This window comes from Ochlerotatus camptorhynchus, unplaced genomic scaffold (assembly GCF_037179485.1).
Source record: "Ochlerotatus camptorhynchus isolate MF236.1 unplaced genomic scaffold, CSIRO-AGI_Acam_v1.1 ptg000185l, whole genome shotgun sequence".
Lineage (NCBI taxonomy): Eukaryota > Metazoa > Arthropoda > Insecta > Diptera > Culicidae > Ochlerotatus > Ochlerotatus camptorhynchus.
In genome coordinates this window covers 3,979,385-4,000,792 of record NW_027040675.1, presented here as the reverse complement: position 1 = coordinate 4,000,792, position 21,408 = coordinate 3,979,385, and the positions used below count along the sequence as shown (strand labels likewise).

The window sequence follows — 21,408 nt, the reverse complement described above, 5'->3', positions numbered from 1 at the left end:
GAAGAACATCCCAACTAACAATTTTCACAATGTAAACGCTTTACTCATTTCATTTATACACCCTCAAGCTGTATGCAAACGTTATACGATATGAGAAAACCTTTACTCAACCTCTATACAAGCAAATCTGACGAACTTAGTCAGTTAATTATGGTTGTTGGGACGGTTGGGACAACCTCTTATTGCATATCCATTAACGCTTCTATACAGCTGTTATCCTGCTGTTTAGTTGTGTGTCAACTTGAAAGGCGCTTATTCAACCTTTTCCCGGTTATCCAATAATCACTACACACCTTTCTCTTGAAGCCGGGTTAAATACTGTTTACGCTTTTTTGTTATGGAGGAATTTATTGAGTTTCTTTGGCTGTGAATCAAATTAATCGAAATTAGTTAGGCAGAGACGAGCCAGCCAACGGCTGAAAGTCTCCTTAATAAAGATATAAAAAAAAAGAAATTAGTTACACAAGTCATCACCAAATTATTTACCCTTGCACCGGAACCTGGAATCGAACTCAAGACGACCGCATTAGCAAACCTTGACACTACCAACTATGTACACCAACACTTTGAACTGATGTAAACAAATCAACATGCCCTTCTACAACAAAATCGCTGAGTAGAGGCTTTATAACAGTGCACATGAATCACTTTTCTCGACTAGTTACTGCACACGTCTAAAAATAAACCTATTTGATTGTGAAAATGCTTCCAGAGTAGCTCTAACACAGTTTATTAGCTGAGTACAGGATGTTAAATTGATGAAAAAGCACTTTTGCTGTTTATGTTATTCAGCAAGAGTGGTTGGTTGTGTAGAAGCCATCAAATGAGTAATATATTCACTTTATTAGCTTTGTTTTGCAGTAACAAGTTGAAAGTTGATTAGTATGTGTATAAAAGAGACATTAGCGTTTTTTGGCTGTTGTTATTCAGTGCGAATGACATTGGTTGAATAATCGTTGTGAAACAGTTGAGTAAACGCTCTCCTAAACTATTTTGCTAGCTTCTGCTTATAGCTGTATCTGCAGCTTGTTTTCAGCTACTTTACAGCACAACGCTGGAAAAGTTGGCTTATAAAGCTGAAAATTTTAGTTGGGATGGATCCCGTTTCGAACTGAATGTAGAAGCTGTCACTGCCTGGATTGTCGAAAATGTTGATCAAACGGTTGCAGCACATCATCACTACGAATGAGTTGTCATTGCCTTTGAAGGCGTGGTGACCGTCTGATTTGAACTGAACGCCGATCTGCGAAGGTGATTCGGAAATTTTAGGAGTTCTAGGTGACTTGCTTGGCGGGATCGACTGTTACGAACTATGTTAGAGGTTATGTGGCTTTCAGTCTTTTGATGCGCAAAAACGGGGTTTATAATGAAAACTTCCAACACAGTAGGTGACCTTCATCGGAAGGACGGGACTCGTCAACAGCTGTCGTAGAAAGTTTCCTGTGATAATTGCAGCGGAAATTTTTGTCAAATAACTTTCAGGGAAGTTTGAACTGTTAATTTGATTGAAATTCACTGAACAGGGCGAGTTAAAATGGGTGGGAATGCAAGCATATGTCGTTATCGGTCGGTAGATAGTTTTCCAATAACTCAACCATTCAGTTCACATCAGACGCTCACCATGATTGGAATTCTTCGCTACGTCAAGTCCTACCTTGTTGGAAAGTACCAATCCTTCCGTGACAGTGAAAACTCCTTTGTAGTCATGATGTTTTGCAATCGCTTGGTCGGCATCTTTGATAATCCTAACAGTGAGTTAAACCGGCTTCACCCAGTCAAGAACGTCCTAATTACGCTCGCAATAGTCTACACACTACTCGAAACGGGTTCCATCATTTTCTTCAAGCCGTTCAACACGAATCAACACTTCGAAATTCTATTTATGACGTTTAGTCGGCAGCTTTGCGTCATCTTATGGACCTCGCTAGCGGTCTACCGTGGTGATTTGAAGCAGATCTGGATCTACCTGTTTGATCTCCAGTGCAATACCCCAGATGAACGCCGAAGCAAACCAATCCGCACCATCAATCGATTCATGCTCACCTTTCTAATGCTGAACCTATTTCCAACGGTGGTATGGTCCTTGAACGGCCGATCCGGATCCCCGATAGATCTCTTCAAAAACGATCTGATCGACATGTTCAACGCCATTCTGAATCCTATCGCTGTATTCGTGCTGACATTCATGTTCCATTACTCCATGATCGTCGTCTGTTCGATTCTTCCGGCACTGACCCTGGAATTCCGACTGCTCGGCTTAGATTTTGAGCGCATCTTTGAAGACGTTGGATCGCTCGAGGAAACAGTACGTAGTGCTGCTAAGCATTGGGACAAACTTGAACAGGCATTCGTTAGCTGCGTCGAACGTCATCAAACGTTGCTCAACACTGCAGCCACATTCCGTCAGCAACTGAAGACCTACTTCCTGATTCAGCTGGGAATAGACTTCATCGCCATCGTTCTCAGTACATTGATGTATGCTTTCACTCGACAACAAGTGGACTCGAGCTTTGTGTTCACCGTTTTTGCAGCGATTACCAACTTGTTCAACCTTTTGTTGTTCGGGTTCCTGTGCGATCAAATGGAAGAGCAGGTAGGTTGTTGATCTTCGTTCACCGACGATGCGTTCATCGCTATCACGTTGAACTCTCCCATAGGTTGCTGCCATCAACTACCATCTGTACTGCTCCGGTTGGACGGACAAGCTGATCTACTCGAGAACGTTCGGATGGCGGTACATTAAGCTCCGCAAGATGATACTGATCGTGATGGAGCGCACACAGAAGAAGGTCGGCTTTACCTGCGGGAGTATGTTCGGGATGTCGTTGGTCATCTGCCGGAAGGTGGTGTGGTTCGCCTACTCGGTGCTGACCGTGCTGATTGGTTTCCTGCAGTAAATTGATGTACAGTATTTCAAGTTTTCGTAGAATCCGTACAGTTCTGAATTGATATGAGTGTTGATATCGAGGTCGACGGTTCTGTTCAAGAGCAGTTCCAAGGCCAAATAGTGAAAAAATAAACAAATTTCAGATTTTACCTCACATAATTTTATGAAACTTCGCATAATTGTTCGCTAGGGTCCAAGTTTGTGATGGAATTCGGCCATTTTGACACGTTCGTGTGTGGCGTGTTCGATATTTTTCAATAAATCATAGCACGGAAACTGCTCATCTAATCGAAATGACGTCTGAGATATTTATGGGAAACTGTATTGAGTTTCCAGGCACTACACTGCACTGCGTAGATGATATTTCACATCACGGACAACTGAATTCCTCATTTACTCCACACTTCACGAGTGTTCTTACCGATATGAGTCCATGTCACTCGTGTCCAGATTGTCAAAGAACGACTTGTCGTTCGTTATGTGGCTGGAACGCACACTATCAACGATCCAAGGTCCACTGCACTTTGTTACAGCCACAAAATGCTCCGATTTGCCGTACTGAAAGCCCCCTCTAAATCAGCCAATCCTATTAGCGACCTCATTTCACGGAACCGTCCAGTGCATTTGTGAATGGATCTGCTAACTGTCCATAAGTTCCTATTGGTTCCACACGAAAAGTTCCACGTAGAAGTTGGCCCCGCAAAAAGTAGTGCTTGATATCAATGTGCTTAGCACGTTTACATTCAGTATTACTTGCCATTGCAATACATCCAGGGTTGTCTTCGTATATTGTGAATGGTTCTTCAGCTGGCAGTACACCTAATGGAGCTTCCTTCGGATGCCGCAGCGCTTAGAGCCACATACTCAGTCTCGCTTGATGACATTTCCACAGTTTGTTGTTTTCTGCTCCGAAGACCTCTTCCTCGAAGAACGACGTCCGCCAGCCTCGAGCGCAGGAAGGATTCCCTCCTGCCACTCGCCTCTCACCTGGCCCCACACTGTACCGAATCGCCTGATGGTCACTATGGGTGTTACCCTATCGACCCTCCAGTGTAGGTTACCCTCCAAACACGGGCTGCAGTACGTCACGTCGATGAAGGATTCTGCAACATTCCTTCGGTAGGTACTGACCGAACCGGTGTTGGCAAGTACTACGTCCAGTTTGGCCATTGCCTCCAGTAGGATGCATCCTCTCTGGTTGGTGTGGTGGCTGCCCCACTCCACCGCCCATGCGTTAAAGTCGCCCGCAATGACCACCGGTCTAAGGCCGACAAGTACCGCAGTGAGTCTGTCCACCATCTGCGAGAACTGCTCGATAGACCACCTGGGCGGAGCATAACAGCTACTTAAATATACTCCATTGACCCTGGCGATCACGAATCCCTCGCTCGAGTTAGACACGACTACCTCCTGAACGGGGAAGCTCCCCATCGTGCATATCACCGCCATCCCCAACGCGTCCGTGATCCAATTCCAGTTGTCGGTTGGGACGCGGTACGGGTCGGAGATGATTGCGACATCCGCTCCCCATTCCGCTGCCGATTGCTACAACAGTTGCTGGGCAGCCGAGCAGTGGTTCAGGTTCAACTGCCCTACCTCGAACATGGCTGAGCATGCTCTTTGCCGGGGCAGCATTGCTCTTGGCCCGTGGGCAGCGTGGGCCACCTGCTATGTGGTTGGTAGGGGATTTCTCTTTCTCCGCGCATATAGTGCACGTCGGCGGCTTTTGGCAACCTTGCGCCTTATGGCCCTCCGAGCCGCACCATCTGCATAGCTTGCTTCTGTCGGTGTTCTTACAGGCACGGGCCACATGGCCCTGACCGAAGCACCTAAAGCAAGCTGCAACCGGTCGGGGAATACTCACAGGGCAAACCGACCAGCCCACTCGCACCCTCCTTGTGGGTACCGCCTTTCTGGCATCAGCTGCCGAGAGCTTGACGGTAGCCACTTGGGTGGAAAACAGTCCCTTCCTTAAGGTAATCGTTCTTTGCGGTACCTCGACTCGACACTGCTCCCTGAGCACCGTGACTAGCGACTTCACCTGCACCCCATTACCAACGACCTCCTTTGCCAGTTTCTGGTAGGTTGGTCCGTGGTCTTTAGCGCCACGCTTGAGCACCAGGAGCATCTCGCCTGTACGAGTGCGCCTGATGCTCTTCACGTTGCTGCCCATCTCCGCAAGACGCTCGTCCGTTCTCATCTTCTTCAAGACTTCCGCGTATTTCGACGCTTCCATCTTGAAGATGAGAGCCTCGCCCTTCGTCTTGTTCCTGTTCCGGGCAGAGCTGCTCTTGGGGGCAGTTTTGTCCGGGGGTTTCGGGGGTTTCGGTGGAGCGCCCTTCTTACCGCCCTGCTTACCACCCTGCTTGGAGCCGCTATTTTTCTCAACTGATTTTCCATTCACTATTTCAGCCCTCTTCTACGGAACGTCCACTGTTGCAGTGGACTGATGGGCAACCGCCACGCACTCCACCTGGGCAGAGACTTTCCGTTTCTTAGGGCGTGCCGCGCCCTTTACTGGCGAGGGTGAGGGCCGATCGTGCTTCTATCCCTGCGTAACGGCAAAGTGGAGGGCCTCGCTGGCCATCGTGTTGTTGCCCGCGAAGGTGAAGGCGTCCGTCTGGGAAGACTTCGGCTCGTTCTGTTCCGCTCTCTCGGTGACCTCTAGTCGCTTCCTAAGCCACTCGTGGTCGTCCTGGGCCTCGTTCACGATTGCGCTGAGCTGTCGCAAGGCCTGCTTTAGGTCCTTCGCGATGTTGCTCCGCGTGCTCGTGAACTCAATGATGGTGTCGAGCTGTCCCGCGATTGCAAGCAACCTAGGGAGGGGCCCAAAGCTATTCATGGCTCTGATTAGCCCGGGTCAATCCTTCGGTTGCTCCTCCGGCTGTCCACCGATCTCGACCGTTATCTCTGCGTCTCGCGGAGATTTCGACCGTTTGTTCGGATCACTATGTTGGGGAGATCTGGTTAGACTTGTTCTCTGGGGGTTTGGGGTTTCGAGCTTGTTTGATGGGTGAATCGATTAGCTTGGGACCGAAGAGAGTACCAGAGCTGAGCCAAAAAGTTGAGCACGTTATTTCGGGACCTTCTAGTCTTAGAGTTACCTCTATGTTAGAACCACGTACAGAATCTCGTTTGATGACATTTCCACAGTTTGTTGTTTTCTGCATGCCCAACTGACAGTACAGCCGTTGATCTTGAAAAGGTATCCGCTTATTGATTTTCAATCGCTTCTATCTGAAGCCCAGTCTGCATCTGCATATCGGTCAACGCTGATGCGTCATGCTCGCGGCGAAACAACAATCTCGATGACTTGGTCCCCTTCAAATATCTAACAATCTTCTTCAGAGCTTGCCAGTTGCTATCGCTGGGGCGTTGCTGGTATCTTCCCATCATAACAGATGTCAGGTCTGACGCTTAGCATATGGTACATCATACTGCCAAGCAGCTCGCGGTAGGGTTGATTAATTCGGGAAACGCAAGGCCCTTCTCCATCGGATTTTCCATTCCAAATTTCGGCAGAAGTTTGTCAATGGCCGCCTCTGACACTTAGAAATACCCATTCTTACACGTGATGGAATCCATCTTTGACATAAAGGATGAGACGTAAACAAACATGTCATATAAAATTAAGTGCTCCGAGACTGAAAAGTTCGAAAGTACGTTTGATTGAGCTGAATTTCACGTCTATTATGACTCAATTTTATGTCAAAATTTACGCTCATTTATGTCAGTCTCAGATCACCTAAATTTACATCAAAATTTCTAAGTGTGTAGGTGACCTTCATCGGAAGGACGGGGCTCGTCAACAGCTGGGGTAGAAAGTTTCCTGTGATAATTGCAGTGGAAATGTTTATCCAATAACTTTCAGGGAAGTTTGAACTGTTAATTTGATCGAAATTCACTGAACAGGGCGAGTTAAAATGGGTGGGAATTCCAGCATATGTCACTATCGGTCGGTACATAGTTTTCCAATAACGCAACCATTCAGTTCAAATCAGACGCTCACCATGATTGGGATTCTTCGCTACGTCAAGTTCTACCTCGTTGGAAAGTACCAATCCTTCCGTGACAGTGACAACTCCTTCGTAGTCATGATGTTTTGCAATCGCTTGGTCGGCATCTTTGATAATCCTAACAGTGAGTTGAACCGGCTTCACCCAGTCAAGTACGTCCTACTTACAATCGCAATAGTCTACACACTACTCGAAACGAGTTCCATCATTTTCTTCAAGCCCTTCAACATGAATCAACACTTCGAAATTCTATTTATGACGTTTAGTCGGCAACTTTGCGTCATCTTATGGATCTCGCTAGCGGTCTGCCGTGGTGATTTGAAGCAGATCTGGATCTACCTGTTTGATCTCCAGCGCAACACCCCAGATGAACGCCGAAGCAAACCAATCCGCACCATCAATCGATTCACGCTCATCTTTCTAATGCAGAACCTATTTCCAACGGTGGTATGGTCCTTGAACGGCCGATCTGGATCCCCGATATTTCTCTATAAAAACGATCTGATCAACATGTTCAACGCCATTCTGATCCCTATCGCTGTAGTCGTGCTGACATTCATGTTCCATTACTCAATGATCGTCGTCTGTTCGATTCTTCCGGCACTGACCCTGGAATTCCGACTGCTCGGCTTAGATTTTGAGCGCATCTTTGAAGACGTTGGATCGCTCGAGGAAACAGTACGTAGTGCTGCTAATCATTGGGACAAACTTGAACAGGCATTCGTTAGCTGCGTCGAACGGCATCAAACGTTGCTCAACACTGCAGCCACATTCCGTCAGCAACTGAAGATCTACTTCCTGATTCAGCTGGGAATAGACTTCATCGTCATCGTTCTCAGTACATTGATATATGCTTTCACTCGACAACAAGTGGACTCTAGCTTTGTGTTCACCGTTTTTGCAGCGATTGCCAACTTGTTCAACCTTTTGTTGTTCGGGTTCCTGTGCGATCAAATGGAAGAGCAGGTAGGTTGTTGATCTTCGTTCACCGGCGATGCGTTCACCACTATCAAGTTGAACTCTCCCATAGGTTGCTGCCATCAACTACCATCTGTACTGCTCCGGTTGGACGGACAAGCTGATCTACTCGAGAACGTTCGGATGGCGATACATAAAGCTCCGCAAGATGATACTGATCGTGATGGAGCGCACACAGAAGAAGGTCGGCTTTACCTGCGGGAGTATGTTCGGGATGTCGTTGGTCACCTGCCGGAAGGTGGTGTGGTTCGCCTACTCGGTGCTGACCGTGCTGATTGGTTTCCTGCAGTAAATTGATGTACAGTATTTCAAGTTTTCGTAGAATCCGTAGAGTTCTGAATTGATATGGGTGTTGATATCAAGGTCGACGATTCTGTTCAAGAGCAGTTCCAAGGCCAAATAGCGAAAAAATAAACAAATTTCAGAGTTTACCTCACAAAAATCCATGAAACTTTGCATAATTGTTCGCTAGGGTCCAAGTTTGTGCTGGAATTAGGGCATTTTGACACAAGCCTATTTTTTTAATGGCGTATTCGATATTTTTCAATAAATCATAGCACGGAAACTGCTCATCTAATCTGAGACAGTTATAGGAAAAACTGTATTGAGTTTTCAGGCACTACTCTGCACTGCGTATTTTTTTTTTTTTTTGAGTCTGTACAGGACACCCCCTCTTAATCAGCCAATCCTATTAGCAACCTCATTTCACGGAACCGTCCAGCTTCGAGTGCCTTTGTGAATGGGTCTGTTAACTGTCCATTACTTCTTATTGGTTCCACACGAAAAGTTCCAGCCAGAAGTTGGCCCCGCAAAAAGTGGTGCTTGATATCAATGTGCTTAGCACGTTTATATTCAGTATAACTTGCCATTGCAATACATCCAGGGTTGTCTTCGTATATTGTGAATGGTTCTTCAGCTGGCAGTACACCTAATGGAGCTTCCTTCGGATGCCGCAGCGCTTAGAGCCACATACTCAGTCTCGCTTGATGACATTTCCACAGTTTGTTGTTTTCTGCTTGCCCAACTGACGGTACAGCCGTAGACCTTGAAAAGGTATCCGCTTATTGATTTTCAATCGCTGCTATATGATGCCCAGTCTGCTTCTGCATATCCGATCAACACTGATGCGTCATGCTCGATGACTTGGTCCCCTTCAAGTATCTAACAATCTTCACAGTCTGACAGCTCGAATTTCAGCGACAATGTTTTCTTCAGCTGATCTATCATACCAATGTTGTCCCCCATCAGGAGTAGACCATCCACGTACACAATCGCGTAGAGTATTTCGTCTCGGCTCAGCCTGGTGTACAAACGATGATTTCCCTAGTTTGCACACCATATTGCTTGGAGCTTCTACTCCTGTTGGAACTGCTATAAACATATCTTCTCTTAGTTCACCACATAGGTGTAACGTGCCAGTGCGGTGTTACTCCCAGCACTGATGAGACCCCCGTCTCCAAGCCTCAGGGTCGGCACACGCTCGTGATTATTCCGCGAACCAAGAAAACACTCAAAGTTCACTTAAGACAAACTCCCACTTTATTCGTTTTGATGACACTCACTTCACGGACGGTCTCCCACTTCCTTAGATGTCTACTCCTACCTTGTGCTAGCACTGCTCTTCTTTTGTCTTCGGGGCCCCTTCACCTACCACTGCCGTCGTCGTTGTTCCTCTCCTTCCTCTGGTACCGCCTCACCTTCTTGGGCCAGGGGTGGACGCCTCTACCTGTCCCGTACGCCCCTCGAGTATGGTGACGGACTCGAGGTTTCAACGAACCACAAGGGTAAGTTGACTTGCCTGGATTGGTGGCGTACACTGTAGCTGAGGGATCAGATTCTCGAACTGCGATTCGGACACACTACCGGCGATTGGCGTGGTCGACTCCGGAAAAATACGTGGAGCTCACAAATGTTACGGTAAAACCGCGAGGTCCTGGCTGTCCAATGGTATGTGGCAACTTCCTCTACAACTTCTTCAAACTTCCAACTTAGCTCACTTTAGCAGTTTAGCTTTAGTTTTCACCTTCAAACTATTAATTTTTAGCTTTGACTTTCGCTATGTGACCGTAGTCTATAATGATCACCAGGCTTATGACTGTGCCTCTTGGTGGACGATGACCCCAAACCGTGACCGTTGAACCATCGTACGTGCCACGAATTCTCCACGCAATGGCCCCGATTACGCCACCCCTATGGATGTCCATTCATGACTGCACACAGCGTGCTCTGGTGGTGGCTAGTGGCATTGTTCTACAGTTTATAGGGAAATGTCTCCTACTGGCTGCGTTCGTGGGGATTCTGGGACGTTTTACCTTTTACGAACATTTAAACTTTTTCTTGGAATTTAATAACTAAATATACGAAAACTACATGCGATAAATCTCACCAATCTTGGACGCAACACTTACACTTGTTACATAGGAAAGCAGTTTTGACATCAAGTTGATGAACGTGAAACTTCTTCTGAACCGACACTGCATGTGCTGTCCTTATGGAGCTCAGCTTTACGTTTCAGCATAGTCCACGGCAGCCTTCTGTTGGAATCCCTTAGCGACCGAATTCGTCCTCTTTGACTCGAAATACCCAATTTTGGTTGCAACGGCTTGATTCCCTCAGGACGCTTCACAAGACGCCAAACGTTATTGATGTGCAGTTCATCGTTCACAGCTTTCAACCAGCAGGTCTTGTCAGCTAGACCGGAGATCTCATCAAACGTAGTTGGAACATCTAGAACACAGGGAGATTGGTCAGCAGAAACCGTTTCTGTTCCAGTTAACATCGTAATTGACTTACCACAGAACGAGCGCTCCCGTTCGCAAGACCTCGTAGAAGTTTCAACGGAACTAGATCTAAGTTCAAAGCACGAAGGAAGCGCACTAAGTGTCATCCTCTTGTCGTCTGCAGGGGATGTATACGCAGAAAATAATCCTCCAACTAATAAATCTCGCAACTTACCGGGGAGCTTGCGCTCCCGTTCGTGGTGCCTCGTGGTTGCCGTTTCAAGGTCATGACCAGGCAGTGATGCAAAATATCATGACACTCACGCGACATTCGTCTCAACGCATCATCGACTATCGCTGACAAAACGTTTTGTTACGTAGTGAGAGGTAGAGCTCACAGAAAAGCCCAACGAAAACAGTGAAGATTTCTGAAGTCCGATGATGAGAAAAAGCGAAACGACAGAATAAAATGAAAACAATGCCTAGACACATTTCAAGTTCGACTCAGCAGGCTCACCTGTGCGAGTTACAAACAAAGCTGGCAACAGTAAACGGAAGCCGTTGGGCTCACACACCAACACACTCACACAAGTAAGCGATGCAGCAACTGCTTCAAAACGAGCACAGATGAGTGCCGTCATGCGCGACGCATGCAGGTTGGGGATGGATCATCACCGGAGACGACATTTGCCAGTTTCTGTTTTGCTTCTTCCGTCAACTGGATGGATGGTCATGGAGAGAGCTTCGATAAGCACTTTCATTGGAATGTACCAAGCGTTACTACCATAAACTGTTTGACGATCGTGATTGTGATAGATTGCAACTCTTTGACCAGGATCTAGATACGAAGGGAGCGCAGCCGATGTGTTGGAAGCAGTATCTGGTTCGACATCCTCTTGACCATCTGATTCGATATCTTCATTTGATTATTTTCCCTCTTGTTCGAATCTTCTAGTGCCACAGCCTGTACCCATCAGGTGCGTAGTCGACCATTTCTGCCAACTGACTCTTCGAATCTAGCTTTTTCCTCTGCTGAGTGGGAACCCATGCGTATGCCTTGCAGCCTCTGAGCTTCATCATATTAGGCTTTTGATTCGTCCACATCTCGAAAAGAGGGTTGCTTTCCGAAACAGCATTGGTTGGACTTTCATGAGACAGACTCCAGCTAGTGCAGCTTCACTCCACATATGTTTCGGTGCCTTGCACTCGATCAGCATCATACGAACATTCTCGATTAACGCCCGATTGAATCTCTCGGAGACTCCATTCTGCTGTGGAGTTTATGCAACCGTTGGTTCTATCTGGACACTCTTCTCGGAATAGAATCGTGCCTGGTCTTTTGAGCAGTATTCTCTGTCCTGATCCGCGGTAAGTGGCCCGTTGCAGCTGAAACCATTGCTTCATAGTTTCGAAACTTCGAAGTGCGTGAAATCATCAATGAAAGAGACGATGTACCGAGAACCATCCCAAGCTTTTGGCGTAATCGGTCCACAATGGCCGTTGAATGGTTCTCGGCACTGCCTCCCGAGAACACAAGTATCGAAAAAATCAAGTTTACCTTGTTCCACGGTCATACCTGATACCATTCCCGTTAGTTTACGCAGATTTTGTATCCCGAGGTGACCTAGCCTGCGGTGCCACAAATCAGCATTTCCAGCTACGCAAAGGTTTGCAGTTGCATGCTCCAGGCCTAGCTCGTAGAAATCGCCTACAATCTCACCATTGTGGCTCATCTCAGCCGATTTTTCTCCAAACGGCACCTTGAAACGTGCTCTAGTCAGGTTTCACCGATAGAAGGTTCGCTCGCAAATCTGTTGCATAGAGAACGTTGTCTATGGTACACTGAACACCGAGACTGTTGACTCCGACGATTTTTCCCTTATGTCAAGCTGTTACGGACTGGTCATCTTTTGCAACACATATGATGACGGGATTCTTCGCTAGGTGCTCACTAGCTCCTAAGTCCAGTTTGAAGGTAACTTTTCTTCGATCGCCGCTATCAGAAGATCTAACACCCATGAACACAACAGCCTTTCCGCCACTTGGTACATTTGCATCCGCATGAATCTTGCTTCTTTCTTGAGACAATCTCTCTCGAACGGCATCAAGGATCAACTTATCTTCATCGAGGTTCTCCAACACTGTGACTAACGGGTCATAGGGTTACAAACAGCTGCGAAGCCAGATCACATTCTTCTAGTTTTGCTCCTGCTGACTTCAGTTAACGATTAATCTCGTCGAAAGTCTTCAAATGGTCCTTGATTGATGTATCTTCGACCATTGCCAACTTTGCGGGTTGCTTGTGAATAAGCGGGCTGCTTGCGATGAAACCAACTTCTTGGCGTAGATTCCTTCCAGAGTGCTCCAACTTTCCTTGGCCGTTTCTGTTTCACGAATCAAATTCAGTAAATCATCCAGTGGATGAAGGAGATGATCACATTCGTTGCCTTTCTATATATCTCTTGAAACTTCACTGCTTCATCCGCTACGTTTGGTGCGTCTTTCTTTACCACATCCAGCAATCCTGTCGACTTCAGGGTTTTGTATTTTTTTTTTTAGAATAATACATAACAAACCTTAACGATTTAAATCTATAAGTGAACCGAGAAGCAAACTGCTGTACTGAGTTCCTTTGGCATATTCAATTCGAGTAATGTTGTGAACAACTTCAATGATAGTTGTCCAGCAGTGCTCCCATTTTATTTAATAAACACTCCAATGCCTACGAGATTGAGCCGAATGTGTGCCGATGGATGTGCCCAAGCTGTAAAACGAATCAACTTTCGGCACACTGTGCTGAGTGACTTACACTTGGCTAGATATTTTGATCCGTTGAGTTAATAGATGACTACTCAACTACTCAACACAATGAGAAAGACATTTGTGAGCAGTTGATTATGTAAGTAGGTCTTCAGTTGCCAACGGAACGCTACGGCCGCAATCCAACGCCTTCAAACAATCGCTCCCAGTGAAATCCAAACAGGTGTAATTCCAAGCTCAGGGCTGGTAGAATCGAGCGGAGGGCGATGATCGAATAGCATGAGTATTAGGAACCCTGGGTTTGTCATCTGTGACCAGCAATGGTCCTTTTCAAATTGGCAGAGCTTTTATATCTGACATTGACGTTGGAAGTCAAAATGACGCTTCACATTCATTTAGTGCTGACCGATTTTTATTTGAATAATCGACAATTCGATTAACGACCAAAAATTCAAATTTGACAGGCTGTTTTGTTATTGGCCTCGATGTTAATTAATACTATACTTAACAAACAGACGGCGCCGGTGGTGTAATGGTAAGCGTGATTACCTCTCACCCCAGCAGGCCTGGGTTCAATCCCAGTTGGCGCCGCCGGGATGTTCTGAGGCATAACATCTCTGATCACGCCTTCCTTCGGATGGGAAGTAAAGCCGTTGGTCCCCGGTTCATGAGTTGATGGGTCGATAGGTAGGGTCCAGGTGTGGGAGCTGCCTTCCTGGCACGTCGGTAGCATTGGTGCTCAGCACGGAAAACAAGATCGACGGAAAAAAACAAACCAAAGGAAAAAAAAACAAGCATTTGGCAGATCCTGCAATCAGGGACGATATCAAAAGTTAATCCAATTAGTAAACACTGCCCGCAGCGGGTGTCACTTTTTCTCGAATGAGTGAACTCAAATCCATCCATGCACTCGTCTATCGTCTGTCGGCGGTAGTAGTTTCAATGACGTCAATAGCCTTTTCTCAGAAGAACAGGGATAGAAAACAGCTGCTTGAAAAACTTTCTGAATGCCAGATGGCCAAATTCCCACCTGTTCAGTGAGCAGGTTAAAAACTTTTCCAACTACAATTGGATAAAAATTCCGCTCCAGTTTACTGGGGTCACCTCTGGCAATCATCAGTTCCAGAAGCACCTTCTCGCCAACCGGTCACCAACAATGGATACAGTGAAGAAAATCAATTCCCACATCGTCGGAAGGATGCGTGCCTTCCACAATAGCGACAACTGCTTCGTAGTCATGATCGCCTGCGATCGCGTCATCGGTATCTTCACAAGTGCCGCCAACGATCGACTGCGCCCACTAAAGTACATCCTCATTGCCTATACCGTCATCTACGAACTGCTGGAGTTCGTTTCGTTCTTCTTATTTAAGGCCATCACCCTGGAGCAGCACTTCACCACGATATTCCTGATGTTCTGCCGCGTGCTTTGCGTGATCAACTGGTCATCGTTGGCCTTCTTTCGGCACGATCTGCAGCAAATCTGGGTCACCTTGCGTGATCTCCAACAGAACCACTCAGACCAACGTCGGCTCAAGTATATCCGAGCCATCAACTGGTTTGCGTTCGGTTTCCTGGTGGAAAACTTGGGTCCCTTCTTTGTGTGGACCCTCAGCGGTCAAGTCGGTTCCCCGATCAAGGTGTTCCAGAACGATCGTCTCCATCAGGTGAACAACGTCATCTACCCCCTCGCTGTGATGCTTGTGACCCTTATGTTCTGCTACTCCATCATCGTCATCTGTACAATCCTGCTGGCCCTGGCCTTGGAGTTCATGCTACTCGGTACGGGATTTGAACAAATCTTCAAAGACGTTGGATCTCTTGAGGAAACGGTTCGCCGTGCCCAGCGCAACTGGAATCACCTGGAATTGGCCTTCAAACTCACCGTCGAATGACATCAGAAGCTGCTGGATCTAGCCATCAACTTCAGGGAGCAGGTCAAGCTTTACTTCTTGACCCACTTGATTACTGCCTTCATCATGATCACGTTCAGTTGCTTTCAATACGTGTTGACTCAGGACGTCAACCATTCGAGATTTACTTTAACGGCATTCTCCGCCGCAGCCATGACCAGCACGATCAACCTGCTGCTGTACGGATATCTGTGCGACCAGCTGGAAGGTCAGGTGGCTGCCGTCAACTACCACCTGTACTGTTCCGCCTGGACCGACAGGTTCATCTACTCGAGGACGTTCGGTCGCCGGTACAAAGCCTTCCGCAAGATGATGCTGATCGTGATGGAGCGGACTGAGAGGAATCTTGGACTAACGTGCGGCAACTTTACCGCGATGTCGTTGGTTACCTGCCGCAGGGTGTTGCAGTTTGCCTTCTCGGTGCTGACTGTGCTGTTGACGTTCTTGGACCAGGATATAGGAAGACGTTAAGACGATTGGGGGGTGTTCCGGGTTCTAAATTAATATTGCAATGCTTGACTGTATTTAGATGTGTTTGATCAATAAATGTGGTTTCTGTGTTTACATTCATCCTTGGGCTTCCCGTTGGATTCAGATATGTATTGAAGTCTTCAGTGTAGTCTTCAGCCGACACGATTGCTATTCATCGATACATCAAATTTCGGACGATTTGTGACGGCTGAAGACGGTTCAAAACCATTGAAGCGTCTGTTGACTACCGGAAACATAAAGAGGCTTCTGGAGTGTTGATAGTTGATTTAAGTTATCGGTAGTAGTCTTGAAATCCTCTGCAGACACGTGATCGAAACATGAAGCATCAGGCGGACGAAGATGTTTCAATCTCTGGAAGTCCTTTGGAAGTGATATGGTAGACCTTTTGCATTTATTCAAGTCGCCTGGATTTCTGTTTGGAAATTCTCTGAACCTACCTTGTAATTGCTCAGGCTACACAATGTCTGAAAGTGCTCTGGAAGTCCTCTGGATTTGCATAGAAAGCGTTCTGAATGTATCGAAATCAAGGGCAGATCACTTGAGCTACATTTATTAAAACAAACTAATACCTACTACCTAGAAACACTGGAATAAGAGACCAGCGGAGACACTGTTATGATTCCAATCGAACTGTCAAAAGCGGTTCCAATCTGCAATGTTTACAAATGGGTTGCTTCAATTAGGGAGGAGTATTAAAATCGTTGGACAATCACTCATGAACTCGCTCGTCGGTGCATTGGCGAAGTCACTCGCAAGCTGTTACAAATGCAAGTGTTGCCAGGATTGCTTTGATGTTTATCTTGTTGCCAAATTCATGTTTTTTTTCTCCGCTGGTCTCTTATTCCAGTGTTTCTACTACTACCTAATACCTAAAATACTAAATACCTCTAAGACCAGAAGGTCCCGAAGAAACGTGCTCAACTTTTTGGCTCAGCTCTGGTACTATCTCCGGTCCCAAGCTAACCGATGCACCCCTCATTTCATCTGTCAAACTTTCATAGCGAATCAAAACAAATATTGTGCAGTACTAGAATTTTGACTAGAATGGGGTACGTTCAACGATTTGCTTGGTACCAATAGGCTAGTCAAGTAGTGAGCCAATTTAAAATCGTGATAGGATATTTCCAGATATTTTCGACACACAGTTCGATGGAAGAAGAAACAATCTAGGATCTAATACGACAAAGACGACAGGAAACGTTTTTGAAGCCGAGGTATTTACGAAAGAGAGCATCGATGAAGAAAGTCGATCAATGTAGATGGATCTATTTGAAAAGTGACGCGAGATTTCTGACAGACGAGGAATCAATTTTGATAGACACATTCTCGAAAATCAGACGATCAACAACAGAGAGATTTTCGGTGTCAGACAACAAGGTGTCTATCAAAATTGATTCCTCGTCTGTCAGAAATAAGTGTGGTACAATATCAGGTTTATTTGAAAATTTTCCATCTGTCAAATTTAAGTGAAACAAAACATTCCATTGCCGTTCCGCTTCCGTTCACATTGCGTTTGGGCCTTAACACTCTAGAAAACTATTCCAGAAGCTCCTCGACCGTGAACGCGGGAAAAATCTGTTGAATTTCCATCGGAAATCTCCACCAGAATCGAGTGGAAGCTCCCCCTCCAAACACGCGAGAACACTATGTCGAAATTCTCTAGAACCTCCGAACTGTGCTCAACCTCCTCGAACAACAACACGAGCAAATTCCCTGAAACTTCCGTAGACAGCATCGGAAATCTCCATCGAAAGCTTGCGGAACCTCCACCGAGAACGCGGAGAAAATCCGTAGAAATTCCCTGTAACCACTGGTAGCATCACACACGATAAACTCTTTCGAAATCGACTGGAACCTCCGTTGGCTCCATCGGAAATCTCCAACGGAATCGTGCAGAACTTCCTCCGAAAACGTGAGATAATTGCACCGAAACTCACTGGAACCTCCGTTTGCAGCACCAAAATCTCCCGGAACCCTCTCCACCATAAACATATGAAAACTTCCCGGAACCTCCGCCAGTAGCATGGAAAATCTCTACCGTGAGCACGCAAAAACTTGGTCGGAACTCCCCTCGAGAATTCAGATGCTACCAACGGAGGTTCCCAGAGAGTTTCGACGGAGCTTCCACGCATCGTCGGCAAAGGAAGTTCTGCACAATACCAGTGAAGAGTTTGGATGCTACTGACGGAAGATACAGGAAATATCGTTGGTGTTTTCTCGCGTTCTCGGCGGACACGGTTTTGCGCGATTTCGGTGATTTTGGATGCTTCCAGCGGGAGTTCTAGGCAGTTTGTTACCTCTCAGGCTGCTACGAAGAGAATTTTCTTAGGAAGGATATTCGCAGAGCATGTTGTAGCACTGTTACGCATTTTCAACCCAGGTCACTTACCTTGGCAGGAGTTACACACATATGGGTGGAAGGTTCCTGAACGGATAGCTACCATCTACTTTTTGAATACGAGGTGGAGATGATCCAAAATAAAGGCTCTAATAAGGCTGTCCACGAGACAATTGCGATCAGCTGACTTTTTTGTTTACCAAGAACTTTTGACAGATCACAGTAGAACTGACAGTTCACTCTCATATGAATTTCTGTTTTGTGTATGTTTACATTCAGCACCATTAACACCAGATCACTCACACACTCTTGATTTCTAGCTATCAGTTCCACTGAGAAACGTCCGACCACGGACCTTCTCTTACAACTTTGAATTTTACGTCCCGTTTATGGACGGTTTGAGACGTTTGTACGATAATCCAGTTGGTAACCATTCCAACCAGGACGTCGATTACTACTAGACCGGTTGAAGCTAAGGCTTAAGGACGCTGTCAATGAACGACAAGGATGAAATGCGTAATGGGTGCTTTTGGAAAAAAAAACCGCTTAGCCGATGAAAACACCTCAAGAACCACATTTATTCATTAATTACATCTCCCGATACTTCAAAATATAGTAAACTATTGTTATGCAAGCTAGTCATCTATGCAAACCCCCTTTCAGACCCATAGCTTCTTCCTAGTCCAAGAACGACAACAGCACGGCCAGCACCGAGAAGGCAAACTGCAGCACTCTCCGGCAAGTGACCAACGACATCGCGGCAAAGTTGCCGCACGTCATCCCAACCTTCTGCTGCGTACGCCCCATCACGATCAGCATCATTTTGCGGAAGGCTTTGTACCGGTGACCGAACGCCCTCGAGTAGATCAGCTTGTCCGTCCAACCGGAGCAGTACAGATGATACTTGACGGCAGCCACCTGACCTTCCAGCTGATCACACAGATACCCGCACAGCAGTAGGTTGATCGTGCTGGTCACGGCTGCGGCAGCGGTAAAAGTGAACCTCGGACTGTTGACTTCCTGAGTCAACGCGTATTGAAAGCAGCTAAAAGTGATGATCACAAATGACGTTATCAAGTAGGTCAAGAAGTAGAACTTGACCTGCTCCTTTAAGCGGGTGGCCATGTCCAGCAGGTGCTGGTGGTGTTCGATACATAGTTTCAAGGCCTGTTCGAGTTGGTCCCAGTTGCGCTGCGCGCGGCGAATCGTCTCCCCCAGAGATCCAACGTCTTCGAAGATTCGTTCAAATGCCGTACCGAGAAGCATGAACTCCAACGCCAACGCCGGCAGGATCGTACAGATGACTATGATGCAATAGCAGAACATGAAGGTCACAAGTGTCACCGCGACGGGGTAAAGAACATTGTTGACCTGATGAAGAAAGTCGTTCGGGAACATCTTGATCGGGGAGCCGACTTGTCCACTGACGGTCCACACGAAGTAGGGACCCATATTCTCGATCATGTAGCCGAGTGCAAACCAGTTGATGGCCCGGATATACTTCGACCGCCGGGGGTCCGGACGGTTCCGCTGAAGATCACGTAGATTTAACCAGATTTGCTCCAAATCTTTTCGAAACAAAGCCAGCAATGACCAGTTGATCACGCAGAGCATGCGGCAGAACATCAGAAATAGCGTGGTGAAGTGTTGCTCCAGGGTGATAGATTTCAAAAAGAAGAAGAACAGGACAAATTCAAGTAGTTCGTAGACTATGGTACAGGCGATGAGGATGTTTTTGAGTGGCCGCAGTCGATCGTTGGTGGCACTTGTGAAGATACCGACGACGCGATCGCAGGCGATCATGACTACGAAGCAGTTGTCGCTATTGTGGAAGGAGCGGAAGCTTCCCACGATGTAGGACTTGATTTTGTTTACTCTATCCATCGTTGGTCCTCCTAGTACTGATGATTGTTATTCGCTTACTGTGCAGCCAGAGGTGACCCCCCTTCAATGGAGGTAATTTTCATCCAATTAACCTCGGAAAAGTTTTTAGGAAGCTCACTGAGCAGTGAGTTTGGTCCGATGGGAATTTGACCATCTGCCAGTCGAAAAGTTTTTAAAACTGCTGTTTACCATTTCAATGTTTCTGAAAAAGTTCATCGAATTCAACCAAAGCGGCCGCAATGACATTCAGTCTGAAGTAGAACTCCACGTCGAGCAGAATGGCCAACCGATCTGTTAAGGAAAGTAGCACAAGCGTTCCACATTAGTGACAACTGCTTGATAGTGACGATGTTCTGCAGTCGCTTGATCGGTTTCTTCGACTATCCGGGCTGCACCTCAGTTGCCATTCGCCTAATCAAGCACGTCTTTATCGCGTTCGCGATCATGTACGTAGCGCTCGAAATGATTTCCATAATCTCCATCGTAGTGCCATCGTCGAGCAGCTCTTCGGAACCGTATTCCAGTCGTCTATTTTGTATCACTATGTATCGCTAGTTGTTCATCGCCACTTGATTTGAAACAGATATGGATCAACCTGAGCGTTGAGGTAAATACATTCGAACCGACATAGATCACGCTAATGTTCACTTTATCCAACATCGCCGTCCACTCGATTCTACAGGCTCTAAGTCTGGAATTCCAACTGCTCAGATTTGATTTTGACCGATTGTTTGAAGGCCTTCAATCGTTGGATGAAACTGTCAGGAAATCGGTGCAAAACTGGGATCACCTAGAGGAGGCCTTCAAACGCTGCATCAAACGGCACCACACTCTACTCAACTAGCGGTGGCAACGGTTCTACGGTCGTTGAGAAATACAGCATCAGTGAATCTGAAGAACTTCCTCTAAGTTCTGGAAGAACTTCCCCAGTTCTGGAAGAACTTCCCCAGTTCTCGAAGAACTTCCCCACAGTTCTGAAAAAAACTTCTTCAATGTTCTAGAAGAACTTCCCCAAAATTCTGGAAGAACTTCACCGCTTCATGCTGCCTCGAACGGCACCAGACTCTACTCAACTAGCGGTAGCAACGATTCTACGGTCGTTGAGAAATACAGCATCAGTGAATCTGAAGAACTTCTTCTATGTTCTGAAAGAACTTCTCCGAAGTTCTGGAAAAACTTCCCCGAAGCTCTGGAAGAACTTCCCCAGTTCTGGAAGAACTTCCCCACAGTTCTGGAAAAACTTCTTCAATGTTCTAGAAGAACTTCCCCAATATTCTGAAAGAACTTCACCGAAGGTCTAGGAGCACTTTCCCGAAATTCTGGAAAATCTTCCCCAATTTTCAGGAAGATCTTCCCCGAAGTTCAAGGATAACTTCCCTGAAGTTCGTTTAGAAGGGTTGTGCAAATCTGAGATCACCTAG

The 21,408-nt window shown here is 46.5% G+C and overlaps 4 protein-coding genes across 15 annotated transcripts in view; 3 read left to right on the top strand and 1 right to left on the bottom strand.

The window, feature by feature from the left end:
* The window catches only part of Nrx-1 (Neurexin 1), a 559,574-nt gene that overhangs the window by 287,900 nt on the left and 250,266 nt on the right, over positions 1-21,408 (top strand). The gene's annotated exons all lie outside the window — the stretch shown is intronic.
* LOC135702115 (uncharacterized) lies at positions 1,586-3,094 on the top strand. The gene is made up of 2 exons (XM_065223115.1): positions 1,586-2,593; positions 2,658-3,094. The coding sequence occupies exons 1-2, from the start codon at positions 1,622-1,624 to the stop codon at positions 2,895-2,897; spliced, it is 1,212 nt and encodes a 403-aa protein (XP_065079187.1). The 5' UTR covers positions 1,586-1,621; the 3' UTR covers positions 2,898-3,094.
* On the top strand, positions 5,561-8,027 carry LOC135702175 (uncharacterized). The gene has a single exon (XM_065223200.1). The coding sequence runs from the start codon at positions 6,811-6,813 to the stop codon at positions 7,879-7,881; it is 1,071 nt and encodes a 356-aa protein (XP_065079272.1). The 5' UTR covers positions 5,561-6,810; the 3' UTR covers positions 7,882-8,027.
* On the bottom strand, positions 16,667-20,357 carry LOC135702114 (uncharacterized). Its single transcript, XM_065223114.1, has one exon. It carries the CDS (start codon positions 19,985-19,987, stop codon positions 18,782-18,784), a length of 1,206 nt encoding a protein of 401 aa, XP_065079186.1. The 5' UTR covers positions 19,988-20,357; the 3' UTR covers positions 16,667-18,781.

Bases quoted from the DNA above. Each gene is read 5' to 3' on its own strand.
- LOC135702115 (XM_065223115.1), top strand. From the start codon at position 1,622: ATGATTGGAATTCTTCGCTACGTCAAGTCCTACCTTGTTGGAAAGTAC. The intron at 2,594-2,657 runs GTAGGTTGTTGA...ACTCTCCCATAG, and splicing joins GCGATCAAATGGAAGAGCAG to GTTGCTGCCATCAACTACCA.
- LOC135702175 (XM_065223200.1), top strand. From the start codon at position 6,811: ATGGGTGGGAATTCCAGCATATGTCACTATCGGTCGGTACATAGTTTT.
- LOC135702114 (XM_065223114.1), bottom strand. From the start codon at position 19,987: ATGGATAGAGTAAACAAAATCAAGTCCTACATCGTGGGAAGCTTCCGC.